Source organism: Calonectris borealis, chromosome 5 (genome assembly GCF_964195595.1).
Source record: "Calonectris borealis chromosome 5, bCalBor7.hap1.2, whole genome shotgun sequence".
Classification (NCBI taxonomy): Eukaryota; Metazoa; Chordata; class Aves; order Procellariiformes; family Procellariidae; genus Calonectris; species Calonectris borealis.
Genome location: NC_134316.1, coordinates 30,499,244 through 30,516,504, shown reverse-complemented (window position 1 = coordinate 30,516,504; position 17,261 = coordinate 30,499,244). Strand labels below are relative to the sequence as shown.

General features: G+C 36.3%; 1 protein-coding gene across 1 annotated transcript in view; it reads left to right on the top strand.

Moving 5' to 3' along the window:
* The window catches only part of AKAP6 (A-kinase anchoring protein 6), a 290,842-nt gene that overhangs the window by 82,667 nt on the left and 190,914 nt on the right, over nucleotides 1–17,261 (top strand). The window contains exon 4 of the mRNA XM_075151694.1: nucleotides 14,193–14,444. Within this exon, the coding sequence (XP_075007795.1) occupies nucleotides 14,193–14,444 (252 nt within the window). The remainder of the gene's footprint in view (nucleotides 1–14,192; nucleotides 14,445–17,261) is intronic.

Below are 17,261 nucleotides of genomic sequence, written 5' to 3'. Positions count from 1 at the left end.
AATTGCTCTTGTTTAAACTTGTTGGCTAAGCAAGTTATGACCTTCATCTCTCTAATGGCAGTCCATGCCATCGTCTTCTTCAAAATGCTATTCGTGAAAGTTTCATTTAAAGCTCAGAAGCATCAAGCAATGGAAAATTCTGCTACAGCTATATGTGCTTAGCACTAGAAGTGTAGTAGATACTTATTACATAAATATTGTTGCTCCATTTCATATCCTTTTCTGAATGTTGTTTCACATGTTGAAATGTATCAGTAAAGTAGGAGTTTAAATTCTTTCTGCTCCATATAAGAAGAAAGATCCTTTTGCTCTTCAATGAGTATGTCTATATTACCATTTTAGTTTGCGTTGAAAGTTTGATTTTGAAGTGAATCTGCTGTTTATCCCCATTCAGCGCTCTTGGGGTCATGCTGGAGAGCAGTCTCCCTGTATGCAAACTGCTTGCTATTGCTCAGCCTTTGCCAACTAGGGGTTTCTTTCCTTTTTATTTGTTTTCTCAGTCCCTTTGTCTCCATGTTTCATTTTTTGTCACATCTGTAGTGATATTTTCTTTTGCATTTCATCTGAGTTGATACTTTCTTGTGCAAGTAGGTTTTACATTTAATGTATATGTGATTGCCTTGAATGAGTTAGAGATAAACTTAGCTGGTATAGTATTTGCCTTTCCCATATCTATTGTCTGTACTGATAAGTGAAAAAACTTTCTCCGAAATTAATATTTTTGCCAGTTTACTTCATTTTTGCAGTATGCTCACCTCAGAGACAAAATCAGAAAGTTTGAATGAATGAATCAAGTTCAGTTTTGATTATTACCTGAATTTTATTTTAAGTCTGCAAAACAGAGTTTTCATACTGTATTTTCTATAAATTCAAATGGAAAATACCTTCAGGAGAGATTTCTGAATTATTCTGATGCTCCTAATCCCATTTGAAATTGTAAAAGACATAATGAAATATAAAGAGTAATGGTAGATTTTAGAAATTCTTCACACTGTAAGCTTCAAAATATACGGGTAACGTTTTGGGAAAGGGTCATTACAATGAGCAATTTTGTCATCCTTCGTGCTCATGCTTCAATCTCGGAGTGAGAGACTGCTATGTTCATTACAAACTATGGCCTCCCCCAGCCCTTTATTAAGAGAGCTAAACAGTCTGGTATGGGTTTTAGGATGCCTTCTTGCTGGAAGTTAATTTATAGTAATGGGTAAGAGGAGTCATAATGTTCTATTTACCATATTAGTGTTTAGTTAATGTATTTTTGGAAGGCAAGATATTGAATTAGAGGCAGTGCTAGAATTTGAAGAGAATGGATGTAGAGGGGAAATATATATTCAATTTGACAGACTTGCTGTTATCAATACTATTTCAAGAATTTCTCAGCTGACCAAGTTTCCTATTGGCTCAGTGTGACTCAGTTTCTCATAAAACTCTTGATGAAGTGCTGAAAAAGTCTCTGTGAAAAGACCTCAATATTTAAGAGTGTAAGAAAAAGATTATTTAAAAATACCAATACTCCTTCCATTTTACTCAAACTTGTCAGTTTTTATGCCAGAATTGGCTGATATTCTACTGTGGCTTGCCAAGAAAGAGAAAACTCTTGCAGTTTTTGCTTTTTCTACAGCTTAATGGTTTTCCTGTTTTGGTAGAAGATGACCTGCATAGAAATATATTGTACAGTTGAAATGTGTTGAAAATATAAAAGCTACAGAATCCTCTAAGAATGTAGACTTTTGGGGTTTATGGGGTGGCTGTTTCTGTTATCAGTTCCAGACTAGAAATCATGGTTTTGTGGTTAGGGCTGCTGCAAGTGTTTTTCTTTCCAAGATTGTCATACAGTAACGCTGTCTTTAGCCTACCAGAGTTAGTCAGTCCCTCACTGTCCATGGGCATTTTATATTACCTCTGCAAGAGGTGGAGACTTAGTCCAGCTACCTCTGCTAGGCAGAGTGAGTCAGGCTTTGGCAGGGATATTAGCTCAAGTGTGACACCATGAGAGTACAGTCACTGTATTTCCAGAGTCACATCCAGTCCAGCAGCAGTATGGCCACTTTAACGCAGAGGAAAGCTTGTGAGCAAAGCTAGGTGTCTGCAGACCCAGCTCAGTTGTTCCAAGAAGAATATGGAAATATGAACACTTGCAATTTGATGTGCTTCTTACCTTTCCTTCTTCCCTGTCTATACTTAAGAATGCCACAATCCAGGGTTCCTATGCTATTTCTTGTGAATCTTATTATCTGAGGAAGATGAAAGATTTGACTTTGTGTAAATTCAGGATTCAATTCAATTGTGTAAATTCAATTGATTCAATTCAATAAATTGATTATGACTATTTTTGCAGGAAATAAAAATATTTACAAGTGAATAAAATACACAAATATGCATTTGAAGCTTGAAGCCACTTAGGTTCATTAACTTCCACACAGACAAGTTCAGCTATTGAATTTCAAAGGGTTAGTTTACAAGCCCAGACACGGCAACAACCCTTCTTTTTCTTACTGTGCCTGTACAGTAGTAAGAGTTACACTCATCACTGAAAGATACAGTCTAGACAAAGATAATTTATATCTTATCTCATATAGCTAGAAAATAAAATGGCATATAAATAAATGCAAGGCATAGATAAAACTGTTCTTTTCTCTGTCAGCATAAGAAACAATTTATCTCAACCAAAAATACAGGTCATGCTGTCTTGCTTTCTTAAAGATGTGAATGACACTGACTATGAAGTGCTTTATAAATGAAGTATCTTATTCCAGTTAGCAACATGTAATAAATATATTTGCCTATATATACATATGTGTATATATAAATGAATAAATATTTAAATAAGCACTGCTCATTTCCTGCTTCTTTCAAGGCACTTCAGTCCTACTGTGTAGTGCATGAGTACTTTCTCAAGCAGCATGAACATCTTAACAGCCATTAAGTCTGTCAGTGCTTTACACTGGAAAATTCTCTTGTAAAGCTAAAACGCGCACTATTAGGAGAATTATCCTGCCAGAGCACAAGCTGACTTCTCAGAACTGTTGCATTGGAATATGCTATATATGAATATGCTGTTGGAATATGCTCTACAGTCTCATAACATGTTTCTAACTTACAATTACAGTGTATTTAAGTAGTTCTATCTATAATATTATGTCTAATTTTAAAATTAAATATTTAGTTCTAAATACAGTATTAAAATGCTGACATCTGGCACTCTCAATCTTATAAGCCAGAACAAGCATCTGTTATTGATAACACTGAATTTTAGGTTCCTTAGAGCCAATTTAATTGGAAAGAAGTGCTTCATTGTGTCTATTGGATATGGCAATTTTTACTAGATTGTTAGAAGCATTTGTGATTAAAGTACTGTAGATATGGTATAAAATCTGAGTTTTGATCATTTGCCATTTATACAGTATCCTCTTTACGTCTAAATCAAAAAAATCAAGGATATTATGGACATGATTTTGTTTGAAAAGAAGATACCATACACAAACCTTTAAATATACATCTGTATTAACCAAGAGCCACCTGTGGGATGACAGTGAGATTTGGAAATAATCAGATAGGACAAACTAATACATAATGTGTGTTGATTGTTTTTATATGCTAAGTCTCATGTAAGCGTTTTGATACTTGCCAAAAGCCAATTAAAGTAGTTTGAATGGTTCAGTCAGCTTTGGATGTCATGGCAGTCCCATAATTCCAGGTTTCCAATTTAGTCTCCATTATATTCCTTTTCAAAAAAGCCTGCAAAAAAACCTACTGTATTCTTCCTTCTGTGGATGTAAATTAGGTTTTTTGTTTAGTTTTGTCTTTATTACATTTGAGGCCAAAAAACATAGGAACATTCTCTGTGACCTATGTTGTACCTATCACAAACTAATTAGGAATTATTTCTAACATATTGTCTAATTAGGAATCATAATACGGGGTTTGATTTGCCTGCTAGAAGAGCTCTTTCCATAAGTAAATCAAGAAATTTCATGTGCACTTTCCGAGGTGAAATTAGAATAAAAATCTTGTACATTTTAGATGTCTTTAAGATTCAATCTTCTAACTTTTAAAAATTTTTCTAAAATTTGCTGTTTTATTTCTTCATTCACTTAAGACTTTAAGTTTGTAAAATAGCTTTCTACCAATCTTTCAAATTGTTCTTCCTGGATATAGCAAACTTAAGTGTGTTTTTTTGTTGGTTGTTTTTTTTAACTAGCACTGATACATATTCTAACCCTGACTCTTATAAAAGAATGAGTGATATCCAGTGTGGAACAGGCCTCCTGGTACACTGGGTAGGTGGTAGCTGTTTCAGACTACTGGAAGTGCCTCCACATGCTTGGAGTGTTTTGTAATTGTTACTAACTCATTGGAGGATCTGCAAGAGCTTTCCAGCTGACTTGAACACTTCTCATTCTGGAGAGAGGGCAGGAAGGTCACGAACAGCAAGCAGCATGCAAGATAGATTATAAGGCTTCTTTTCCGTGTTTCTGAACCAAGCAAAAAATCTCAGTGATCCCCATAAGGGTTAAAAGGATTAAATGTTAGCTTTCATTGAACAACATAAAGGGAACAACAGTGCTAATAAAGCAAAGTCTGCTATAAAGAATAGGAGAGTTGGTGTCCTTTTTGCTGTCCTCCACAATGACTGTTGGAAAGTAACTTCAAAAGCATGTCACAGAAGCTCTTGAAGGCTTAGCTGCACTGGTATAAAACAGCCACTTATCTTGAAAACTTCCTATCATGCTATCAATTTTCATTATAGAAAACTTGGCACAGATAGTAGTTCTTCACTTCTGACCTATTCCAGAAAAGAAAGGAGAGCACAGTCACCATATTGAGCATTTGACATGAGAGTAAAGAATCTCACCATCCTTCATCAAATTCTGCTATAGCCACTAAGCTTTAGTCAAAGAGAGTGAATGAGGTTAGCATTCTTTGGCTTGAGCAAGTCAAAACATTTTGATTAAAATTTTTCTCTTGTGTTCTGCATGTCTATGCAGAAGGACTGAATTTTTCTCCTGTGTGAACTTGCAGTTCCTTTTATTTATTTATTTTGACATCTTACATTTTGGTAGTTCATTGCTGCCTAAAATACTTTGTGCTATTTATGTGGGGTTACACTTTGTTTGTTATTTGAAACTTCATTATTTCAAGAATGAGACTTCTTTTTCTCCAAGAAATTTTTCTCTTTCATCTAAACTCTCTTCTTTAGGAGCAGCTGATCTCCACCGAAGACCCTAATTAAGTCTATTGAGTTCAGTAAGAACAAGAGTCTTTCTGAAGAAGTCTATAAATGAAAAATCTTTTAACATAAATGCACCTATTTTCTTGTATAAACAATAAAAAGAGGTTGGCTCATCAGAAAACAGAGCTCAGACAACTAAGGTCCTACGGCCCTGCAGAAGGCTTAAAGAATTCTTGAAATTTTCTTGTTCCATGTCAAGAGTAATCCCAAATCTTCTTCAAACTAAAAATGAGGAGAGAACAAGAGTGGGACATACTGAAAGCTGAGCTGTCAGAGTAATAGTTTGACTGCATAAAGCTTTGAAAACTCATTGTTTTCAAAAGGATAACCATTTTGCTGGAAAATTACTGAACTATTGGTGCATTAGCATTCAATTCTGCTAGTTTTTTATATTGTAGATCAAATTATGAAAGTTCTGATCAAATAATAGGAGTTGTCTTCTTTCTGTTTCTTCATGTAGCTGACACGATTGTTTATCAATTTTTGTATGTCTTGCATGAAATGATAGTAGGGGTTTCCTCATAGCCAGTTAAATACTCTCTACGTTGAGGTCAAAAACTGCCTAGTCCTGGCCAGGCTACCAAGAACTGGTTGTTTTAGCTACAGCAGAGTATATATGTTCACTGTGAGTAAAACATCCTTCCATCTGCATCCTCAATTTTCATTTGCATGCAGTAATTTGAACTTGTTAGAAATGCCTTTAACTTCCATTTGGTATATATGGCTTGCAGAATGAAAGAAAGTGCTGAGTAAAGAGAGTAAAAAATAAGAAGCAAAGGTAGTTATCTAGACGGTTGCAAAATACATCCTACATACTTCCATTATTGCAGAAAAAGTATAGAGTTGTGTGAAGAGGTCTATAAGGTACTTGAAGGATGTTTTAGTAAGTCTTCACTCTTCCATTTCAGTAGATATGAATATATAATAAATGATGAGTATGCTCAGTATAAAGCAACCTCATCATTTTTTCTCATTCCTCGTGATCTTAAATGATCAGTGCAAGATAAATATATATGTATTATTATCATCGTCCAATGAACAGGCATTTGAAAAATGCTTATTGTTTTTCAAAACTTGCCTCTACTACCAGTTGCTTGACTATGTTTTCATACATGTTTGGGTTTTGGTATTTTTCCTTTTTTGTCAGAAGTAGCTAGAATCAAAACCTGCTACTGTATTGCACAGTTCAGTACCATCTATCTTCTTGCATGAAAAACTGCTCTAGAGTACCTGTGCAACACTGTCTTCCAGGGTGCAGTACAAAACCAGATTTCAGTGAGCACAGATATGACTTTTTCTATCAAGTTTTAAGTTTTTTTACATACTATTTTTTAAAATGCAGAAAGTTAGGCCTTTATAAAAATCAGTATGCTTTAACATGCTTAAAGTAAGATAAATGAAAAGTTGGTTACTCATTGAAGAAATGTTGTACAGTGATAACTTTAATGGGCAAAGTCTCCGAACATTGTGGGCTTGGCTGCTTATGGGGTGTACAAGAATATATTTCGTATTCTGAAGGTTTCAAAGGGTTTTCAGGTCGTAAGTTTAGGCACATTACAGAGTGGAACCAGTGGAAGTTCAGGAATATGAAAGCAACGTTGAGCTGCAGATGTCACACCACTTCCCACACCAAACTAGTTGCCATATACAGTTCATATAGGTGGTTTCTTACACAAATGAAATTCATGCATCAATTTTAGTGATGTCAGGAATATTCCAGAAATGGCTAGCCCAGATTTGTTTACATGATACTCTTTCAGTACAGTTTTGAGGTGCCTCATTTTACTGCCATAACTTCTCCTGGGCTTCCCCAGTTCCACCCCATCCCAGGCCTTACAGTACTGTTTTTGTGCATCAGCTATCTGAAGCTTCCTGGGTGGACTAAATACTTCCTTGCATTTGAGAATCTGGCCTGTGGTGAATGCTGTGACCAGAAAGTCTTTTTCCATTGAAGTACTGATTAAACGTAGTCTGAAAGCAGTCTGTCTTCTCTGCAGCCATCCCCTCCTGCAGAAAAAGTACAGGCTGGCCTAGGTTTGTAAGGCGCTGCAGCTGGTCCTGGAACTGAGCTGGAATAGCTTCCAGCAGCAACTGCCCTGCTTCTGGACAAAAGAATCCTTTTGCTTCTTCCCAGTATGTTTGATCCTTTGGCCCCGGCAATGGCCCGTATGGCAAAACAAATGCAATTTGCTGGAATCCTGAGACAGGAGCTTCACAATTAACATTTCAGGCATTGTGACTTAACAGCCTGAAGTGTTTAGCAAGTGATATCATATCTTACTCCCTTCTTCCTTTCTTCTTGCTCATTTTCCTTGCAGATTGATAGTCAACCAATATACTTGCACAAGAAACATCCTAATAAAACATATCACATAAACTACAAATAAATTATTACAGAACAGCTCCATGTCTGTTACAATCCCAGACAAACCATTACTATTGTAGCAACTCTGTCAAAGAACTGGTGATTTGGCATCTATTTCACATTATTTTGAAGTACAGCGATATAAGAATGTAACTCACTGATTCCTGAGATAACACAATACAGTAGAAACATGCCTACTTAGAGTTCACCAGACTGGATATTTATTTTCAAAACTTTTTTGAGAATTTTGTAATAGCAATGTTTGCACAATAGAAAGTGGGTCATCTTTTCTTGCAAGTGTGTCAAGACAGCTAGGCTCCTGTAACACCTGAAAATTTCTGTTGAAGAAATCTGTTTGAAAACAGGGCTCTCTTAAAGAAAAAAAAAAGAAAAAAAGCAAAGTATTTTTCTACAGGGAAAACACTTCTGCCAAATTAACAGCTTTCCCATATTCCAACAAGTTTCTGAGAATTTTAGCAAAAAGTAAAATGAAGATTACTTACTGGAATTTTGCAGTGATGAAAATGTTGCTCACTTATAATAGAGTAAATTAATCAAAATAAAAACCAAGCTGGGAAAGAGAATAATGTGCAGAAAAGGATGGTGCACCAGAAAAAGTTACTATCAGTAATATGTGTATTATCATGAGGGAAGAGTGGAGAAGCTTACTTTGAGGACCAATGTGTTTCCAAGCTGTCGGTGTCAGCGGAAGGCAGGGTCAGTGATGTTAGAGTCCTCCTGGCAGCTGTTTTCCTGCTGCACTTTGCATTCTTCACCCGGTAAAATGTATTCCTTTCCCCTAGCCACTGAATGCCACAGCGATACCAGCTACAGTACTCTAGCACTTCAACTCACTTTCTGAGAAACTTGTGACTTGCTGTGAGTCTAGAGCTTGACATGGCAGTTGATTTTGCTTAGGCAAACTCTGGATTTTTCATGTTTCATATTTTTCATTTTTCATTTTCATATTTTCTTTGACTTAATTGTTTACTTAAAAACAGCTGCAAAAATAATGTGAATAGCATTTGCTCTTAAGGTTTCACCAAAATAGAAGAGAACAATTTTATTTTTACTATAACACTGTTTCGATGTACATGCAGGTAGAGATGAAAAACTATTTCTCTTTGAGCAGTCAGAGAGCATTTTCAAGGAAAAATAATACCTTTCTGAAAGCTGCAAATCTTTATTTGTTTAGCAATAAAACCCCCTCTCTTTTGTGCTCTTTCTCTATATATAAGCATAAAAGGGCAGTGCAGAGAATTAGTTTAATTCATAATTTTCAAGTACATTTAAAAAAAAAGAATCTGAAAATTCTTTGGCAGATATGCTAATTTTTTTCTGAAGAGAAGAATTTGTACATTCTGATTGGAACCTTTGTCTTCAGAAGAAATAAAATGCACTTAAAACGAAAGACCAAATAGATAGACATTTTCTTAAATCATAGATTTTGTTTTGCATGTACAGTAGTTGTAAGACTCAATGGCAGTCTGTTTTTCCTACCAAGGTTTTAGTGCGAGATCAAAGAACAGAAATCTGCAGTATAGCTTCTCTGTCAGTGATATTAACTCTAAAGCAACATACTGCAACCTTTCATCTTTCAGTAGCTTCATGTACATCCTAACAGAATTTATTGAAGAGCAGAGCAAAAATATTTTTTAAAGTCAACATCAAAGCTTAGTTTTCATTGACTCTTGAGGGTTTGTTTATGCACTTTTTCTTTGTCTACTGCAGTGTTTGCAGTTCAGGCTATTTTAGTTGATGTGGAGGGCTATGAGCAGGCTGATGGATTCGGCAGCTGCAAATTACAGGATCAGCTGTCTGGAAGACTGAGTGAAGTGGGCAGTTGGCAGCCAAATGGGTACAACCTCTGTAGCCTAAGAAATTCCACAGTCAGTGCTACAGGATAGCCCATGAGAGGATGACAAAATCTTCACCTTAACCCACCATGAAACTGTGTAAAAATAAAAATGCCTAGTGGATGTGTGAGATTAATGATTACAAAAAGTTGTTTTGGAAATGGTGCTTTCTAAAAATCAGGCTATAATAGCTTCTGATATGAAACTCTATACTGATAAAATGGGGAAGGATTTTCATGCTTGTATTTGTAGGCTGTATATTATTGCTGTTGACCTGGAACTATGCATATTTAGAAATAGATGCTAATATATAAATGCTGTTTTCTTATCACTTATAAGTACATGGTTTATTTTATCTACCTGCCACTTCTGGTAAGAGCAACTGGCACTCATGACAGCATTCAGGTACTATCTTGTGATACTGCTGTTCTTTACTTATAAATACAAAGTGTAAAAAGGGCATGTGACCATGTTCTCCTGGTTTTGCTCTATCTAATGCTAAATCACCTACAAGGAGTTAGGAAGAATCAGGACAATGAGGCCATGTTGTACCAGGTCTTGATATCAAGCCTCAGTAAAATCGGGAACTTATCTAACACGACATTTTTGTGCTGTATTTGAACTGCATTAATTATTACAGAAAATGATTAAATTCACAGCTGCGCTAGATATAATTATTTCATTTTGCTGAATTATACGTAAATCTAGACATCAGGTACAGTAGTAAGAAAATGTTGTACTCGACAATGCCAACTGGATTTGACATTATATTGTTTCCTCTCAATATGCTGTTTTGTGCCAGGCAAGTGTAAAGAAAAGATGCAAGTAAATAGGCTGCAGCTTTATTAATGCTTTTCTGCTGAGGACTAATCAGCCGTAACTTATATGGCAAAAGTGATCATTTCTTCATAATCACGTTCTCTTGGTAAAGGGCTGGCATTAGCCTATACACAGCTATTCTTCTGTCCTTTGCACAGCTTCACCTTCCCATCATCATATGACAGTTAAAAAACAAGGAAAGGGGATATCAATAGGGGCCTAAATTCTTTTTTCCAAACGTTATGTAAGATGGACTTCCCACAAAGCCAGGTCTAATACCTTTTATCCAGGAACCTGGCCTGTGATGAAATGAAATCCAGTTCTTTTGACAATGGCTACAGACTCAGCTGAAATGGAAGTCACCCACCAAAACAATGTTATGTGATGCAGGAATGTCAACTTACGGCTCCTAAAATTTTTTTCAAGAAATACCCAATAGACTGATATATGACCGTGTGCCATGCATGCAGAGTCTGAATATCGGGGACTGCTTATCAACTACTAGCTATCACACAAGCGGTTAGTGCATGTTCAGTAAGATTGTTGCATTAATGCTACCATTCTGTAAGCACACAGTGAATCCAGCCTACTCTTGTCGGTCTTCAGACTTAGAGTGCATCTGCAGGTGGACTGCACAGCATATATGTAATATTGAACTGGACATACTGAACTTGTGCATGCACTGTAGACATTTGTTCAGGGCTTCTGAACGTTGAATAGCTGGAACTATTAATAGGGGAGTTAAATCACTTTAAATCTATGCCTGGCCCTGTTGCAAATTAAATCAGACTTCCTGAATGGTTCAATCAGATTTTCATCTAATAGGAAGAGAAGAAAAAAAAAAAACAAACAACATCCCTAAAGATCATGTCATGTGCACATATTTACCAGTAGAGGAAAAAATCCTTTCTATTCTACCATGAAAGTACAGGCGAGACTACAGTGAATGCTATACTAATTCCACGCCAGAAGGGAGAGGGAGCTGATGATAAAGTCAGAAAATGGAGCTCAGAGTTTATATATTACGAAAAGGTACGTAGGGACTTGATTTCCTTCCTGGCTTTCCTTCAGCCACTCAGAAAATAGCTTTCTGTCTTTTGGCCAACCACTCTTTCTAAAACCTAAATCCTTTAAGAGCTGGTACTTTGTCTCTGACTGAGATGGCAGTCTTATATGTTAAGAGCAGAGTATGTGACCTTGACTTGGATATGGGCAAGGTCGGCCTTAGGTTTGCTCCACGTTACTGAAAGTGACAAGAGCAGTTAATTATCTTGTTAGTACATAAAGCATTTGGCTGCTGCTATGCTTGCAGTAGTCTGTAAGGACTTCAGACTTTGCTTTTTGAGGAAAATGAGCAACTTACAACAAGCCATTTAAAATTAACAGCATGGGTCCTTGAATATGAACCTCTAGTGGTGCTGGGATTTGCATTTCGGTACAAAATTTTCTGTGTTGTTGTGGAAAGTTTGTCTACTTCAGAAATTTGAGATGCTTTGGTAGCTAGCGTAATGGTAGCTCAAGAGAAAACTTATTTGAAGTGTGGGTCTGAACTCTTGATATAGAGTATTATCCAGATTCATTAGCCAATATTTTCAGTACATTATCTAACAATTGTCAGGAGAAACTTGCTCATTGTTAATACTTTCTTCTTATAGTTTTGTGTTTTCAACCTCTCTGAGAATTCTTATGGCAGTTGAATTCGGCATATAACTGTGTGAGTGAAGCTGGAAAATAATGAAAACTTGTTTTGCAAGTTGGCACAAACTTAAGCTCATTCACGTGAGTAGTCTAACTGAAGATATATTAAGTATTTTTCTATAGACTGAGTCTAATTTACAAAGTTACAGTTACTGGGCAACAACCTATTTTTTAATCCCTGAAATTAAAATTAAACTGTTTTATGGCCAAGAGGAAAAAGACATGAACAACATTGGAGAAGCGAATGCAAATTCAGTCAAACTAATTCACTAAAAATATTCTTTAAAACATTTGAAACAACATAGAAATACAGCTGTGCTTTTCAGTCAAGTTTCAGTTGTAGTTGGATAAATGGATAATAATAACCTTTTCCAAAGCTTGGAAAAGATTTTGCTGAGAGCTTTAGCTTTGTCTGTGTGTCTGTAGAATTAGATTAGCACACTAATCTGGTAACTAGAGCGTCCATTTGCTCACCTGGAAGTGTGTGGATATTTGAAGCCCAGAGCACGTGCAGCCCTACGTGTTGCCAGGCGAGGCTGTGTGTTTTGTACTTGCAAATATAGATGCTGGTTGTCACAACAAGGGGACTGAGGATAGAGGGGAAGAGATACTGCCCTTCTCTCAAGGCAGCCCCCAAACTCTGCTTACTGCAACTCCGTTTTGTGCTCATCTCTGGCATTTCTGAGAGCTGCTCCTGCAGAGGACTTAATTTAGCTGTCAGTGCTTTATTAAAATGAGTAACTACTGATAGTACTCAACCATAATAGTTTCTCAAGGGCTAACAGCATGCTATCTGCTGTACTAAAATGATTTAATATTATCTAGGGATTTGATTTTGGTTTAATTTGTTACATACATACAATTACATATTCAATAATTTGGCTTTACTTTCAGACTGAAGATGTCAAATCTGAACTGATAAAAATTACTGTATTGTATTATTAATTTAGAAAGAATCAGCTTTACTGATTTTCTTGTTATTCTACTGCTATACAAAACTACAAGAGTATCATCAGAGACATAAGGTTTCATTGTAATTGATAGAACTGTTTGATAGCAAATTTGAAATAAATCAAAATTATGTTGTTTATTCTCATTTTTATTGATGTTATGCATATACTGAAAAGGACATTTCTGAAGGTTTGAATTAAAATAATTTCTTTATGTTTTTTTAAAAGAAATCAGTCTTGGATTTAACATATGCTATTAAGTCACCTTTAAATATATGCCACAGATGTAGGAAAAAGAAACTTCTAGGAACCAGTGTAAATTTTTTTTCAGTATTTTAATCACATTTCTTTATTTGTTTATAACATGCTTTTTACACATAGTTTTCAAACAGAATTGTTATAAAGCAGGGTTGTTCGCTCAATAGTATATGCCTAAATATTCTTTAGTCTTGTGACTTATCCTTTCACAAAGAAAATTAAAACTAGATTGTAAAGATTTTACACTGTATGCAGCACAGTTTAGAAATCTGGAACATTAATTGTTAAATTTGGAGGATAGCATCCCATCAAAATCTCAGTTTTATAACCTGGTAACTTTTTTTTTTCCCCCTGCTTTCTCAACACAACTGTTCACAGCTGCTCTGCTTTCCCTCTTTCTCCTTCTCCACCCATCTTCTTCTGTTCAATTTTGAGTCCAGAACAAGGCTATGCAAAAGTTAGCGCCCTCCATCACAACAGTCAGCAATGGATCTCAAAATAGCTTATCCACATTGAGTCTATCCCAGACTTTTGCCCTACTTGGCTATAGAAGCTAGATTAAAAGTTAAATTCTGTTCAAAAGAATTTTGTTGATGGTGGCACAGATCAGATTCTTTCCATTTTAAACGGGGGGGGGGGTTGCGGGGAGCAGAAAGACTGCTTGTGGCAATCTTATCACTTTTATTCCTATTGCTGTCCTCTAGGATGTCACTTTACAGTGTTAGTTTTCTGCTTCTGATTCATGTGATTTTGTTGTGCCATCCTTTATTGTATGCTGTCTCCGCACTTACTGAGCAGTCTTGCCAAACAGGACAGCTGCTGGTTCAGTTGCTGTAGCATTGCCATAAATAATTAAAAAAAAAAAAAAAGAGGACCCTGGATGTATTAATTACATTGTCTTTCCCCTCCAAAATAATCTATTCTGCATTTAATAAAAAGTACATGAAAAGTAGAGCTGATCCATGAAAGGACCATGCCTGTAGCTAAATATCTACTTTATTTTTCCATTACAGGATATTTGTGAAGATATATCTGATCATGTTGAACAAATTCATGCTCTACTAGAGACAGAGTTTTCCCTGAAGCTTCTGTCTTACTCTGTCAATGTGATAGTCGATATCCATACAGTACAACTACTCTGGCACCAGCTACGTGTTTCTGTTCTGGTTCTGAGAGAGCGTATTCTCCAGGGACTACAAGACGCCAATGGAAACTACACCAGGCAGACTGATATTCTGCAAGCATTTTCTGAAGAGACTAAGGAGGTATAGTAACTATATTAAATTTTGAGAATTTCATCTGTATTTGAAGCAGCTCATCCCTGTTTGCACATTTAAGATTGCTAGGATGACAATTTTAAGGATGGCTTGCTTATCTTCTAGATATTTTGCTAATTTTTTGTTTTAAATGTCTTCAGCTGATATCTGTTCTTGTTGAACCAAATTAAAGCAAATTAAGGTCAACTTTCATAGCTAGTGGCTAGCAATGTTTTCTCTGGATTGAAATATTTTTCATAAAGGATTGGAAACACTTACAGAGGTGCATCTGATCCAAAGTCCTTGATCTTTAAGGCTCATATCCAATTAAAAACTCAATTTTTATGTGTAATGAATTCTTTAATGAAAGCTTAGACATTTCCCTTCTTCCACAGACAAACCTGCCACTTACACAATGTTTTCCAAAACTTTCCAGACTAGGTCAATATTGCTTTAAAGCAGAGAGCATGGCCTTTAATTTGTTTGAGTGGCAATTCTGCAACATGCCTTTAAACAGGCACACATTTTGTCTGAGAAACAATGATGCATGAATCGTACATTTTTTACTCCAAAGGGGTTTCAAATTCACATGCATGTAATTGCTTTGTAAATCTGGATTCATTTAACTAAAATGCCTTTTCCTTTGAATTCATCATTACTAAATTACCTTAGTTAGAAGGATACTATTGGCCAATTTTTAAATCTAAAAGAAGATGCACATTTTTAATAGTTAGGGTAATTAACGGTTAACAGAAGATACCTTAGCGTGTAGAGGATTCTTCATTTGCTGAAAGTCCTAAGATTAGGATAAAATTCTTTTGTTAGGATTAGATACATTTAGAGAAAGAGACCTCTAGATCAATGCAGTGAGATTCTGCGACCTGTGTTACAGAGGAATTCAGAAGTCCCCTAAACATGTCCTGAATTTCAGATCACTTATGTTTAAAGAGAATGTGCATATTTCTCTTCTCTGTTGGGTTTTATATTTGTCTTTGGCACAACAGAGTGGGTGGTCCTGAAATCAATACTCAGGTATGCCCAGGCCCACCTTCCACACCCCCTCTTCCTGATGCACATACCTGGTGCTTCAGATTCAGTTTCTGCTTTGCTGTTGCTGGTAAACCTTCTCTGGGCAAGTCTGAAGGAAATCCACACTTGTCTGAATATCCGGTGTGGTGAATTACGGTGAAGCCATTATTTTATTACATGAGCATGGTGATTTCAAGACATAAGGAAAGGGCAGATTCAGATACTAAGAAACAGGAAATGTCCCACCTGGATCTGATTACAACTGCTACAAAAAACATCTCTCCAATATAGGGGAGGACTGATTGAGGAAGGATAGATTATTTTTCAGTGGGGAAAAAACATGTTGCCAGATAGGCTTATATGGTAATAAAAAAGACAAAATATCCTGACACGAATCTTTTTTTTCACTCCAACTAAAACATAAACAATATTTGATAAAATTAATGGCTAGCAATAGCAGGGACACAATATTAATATTAAGTTTCTGCTCTATTGCTTGAATAGTTTCCCAGAAATTGCTCTGCAGCTTTTAACCTTCAGGTATTTACTCAAGCTTTTCATTGGGTATTTATTTGACAAAAATAAATAAATAAATAAAATGTAATGTAAAGACAATTGTACCTACTCTTATCTACCTTTTTTTTGGTGTTTTCCCCATATCCTTTCCCAGATAGGACTACATTGTGGGACTAGTAAGTGCCTCATGATTCAAGTAGTATTTATTAGGGATTTTCATGCATATGTGAATAGTGAGACTGTTTGAGCAAATCTAGAAATCTTTGCCCATACAGATAACCCTTCCTTGGAGAATCATTCTCCTAATTTTCAGTACTACTTGGGGATTATGAGCCAGGAATGACAGCTTATTTTTTTCTCCAAAGACTGAGAAGTCATCTAGTTTGAAATAAGTAGAAGGAAACTTTCACACACAACAAAGACATCTATTTTGGAATTCACTACCGTAGGACACTTAGAAGTAGAAAGAAGTTCAAAAAATAAATGTGAAAACAAAGCAAAGATAGGAGGAATTATAACCTCCAGATGAGGAACTCCCTATGCTGCTCCTTGGTAGAAGCTGGGAGTGCGGGTAGAAATGTTGTGTGTGGAAGGACCATGTATGTATACCCATGTCTTACAGCTCAGCTAGCAGAAAATGTTTAGAACTGATGCAGAGACAGGATACTGGGCGAGACGGAAATTTGATCTGAACCAGTACAGCAAATGTTATGCTTTTCTGTAGTCCATGAACCTATCATTTCACAAAATGTTTGGCTCACTCCTTAAGTCAGATGTCTTCTGCGTATTGGTGAAGAGCGGCTTTGGCTGCCAGTATTAACTGAGGAGCTCCATGGAAGAAGTGACCTGCCAAGGTTTCTTTTGTGTTCAGCGAGACAGTCTCATCTCGTTAATATTCACTGCTCTCTCAGTTCATAGACTGCACAGTCAACCACACCGCAACGGTCCCGCCTGGGCTATATTTACACTGTAGCTGTAACACACATAAATGCTCACAAGCTAGCCTCCACATAATGAATAGGGGTAACACTGGTAGAGTAGCTACCAAAACATAAAAGTGTACAGCACAGACTGTACTGGCTTGGTTAGGAACCCAGCTCATTAACTGGGCAGGCAGTAACTGTGCTTTTGGCTATCCCAGCAGTGCCATACTGAATAAGGTGCCAGTAGGAAAGGGCAGAAAAAGTTTCATGGCTTGGAGGAAAAAGAGGAACCAGTGAGGCAAGCTGCCTGCCATGATGGAGATGCCAAATTAAGAAAATACTTTTTTTAATAAAAAAC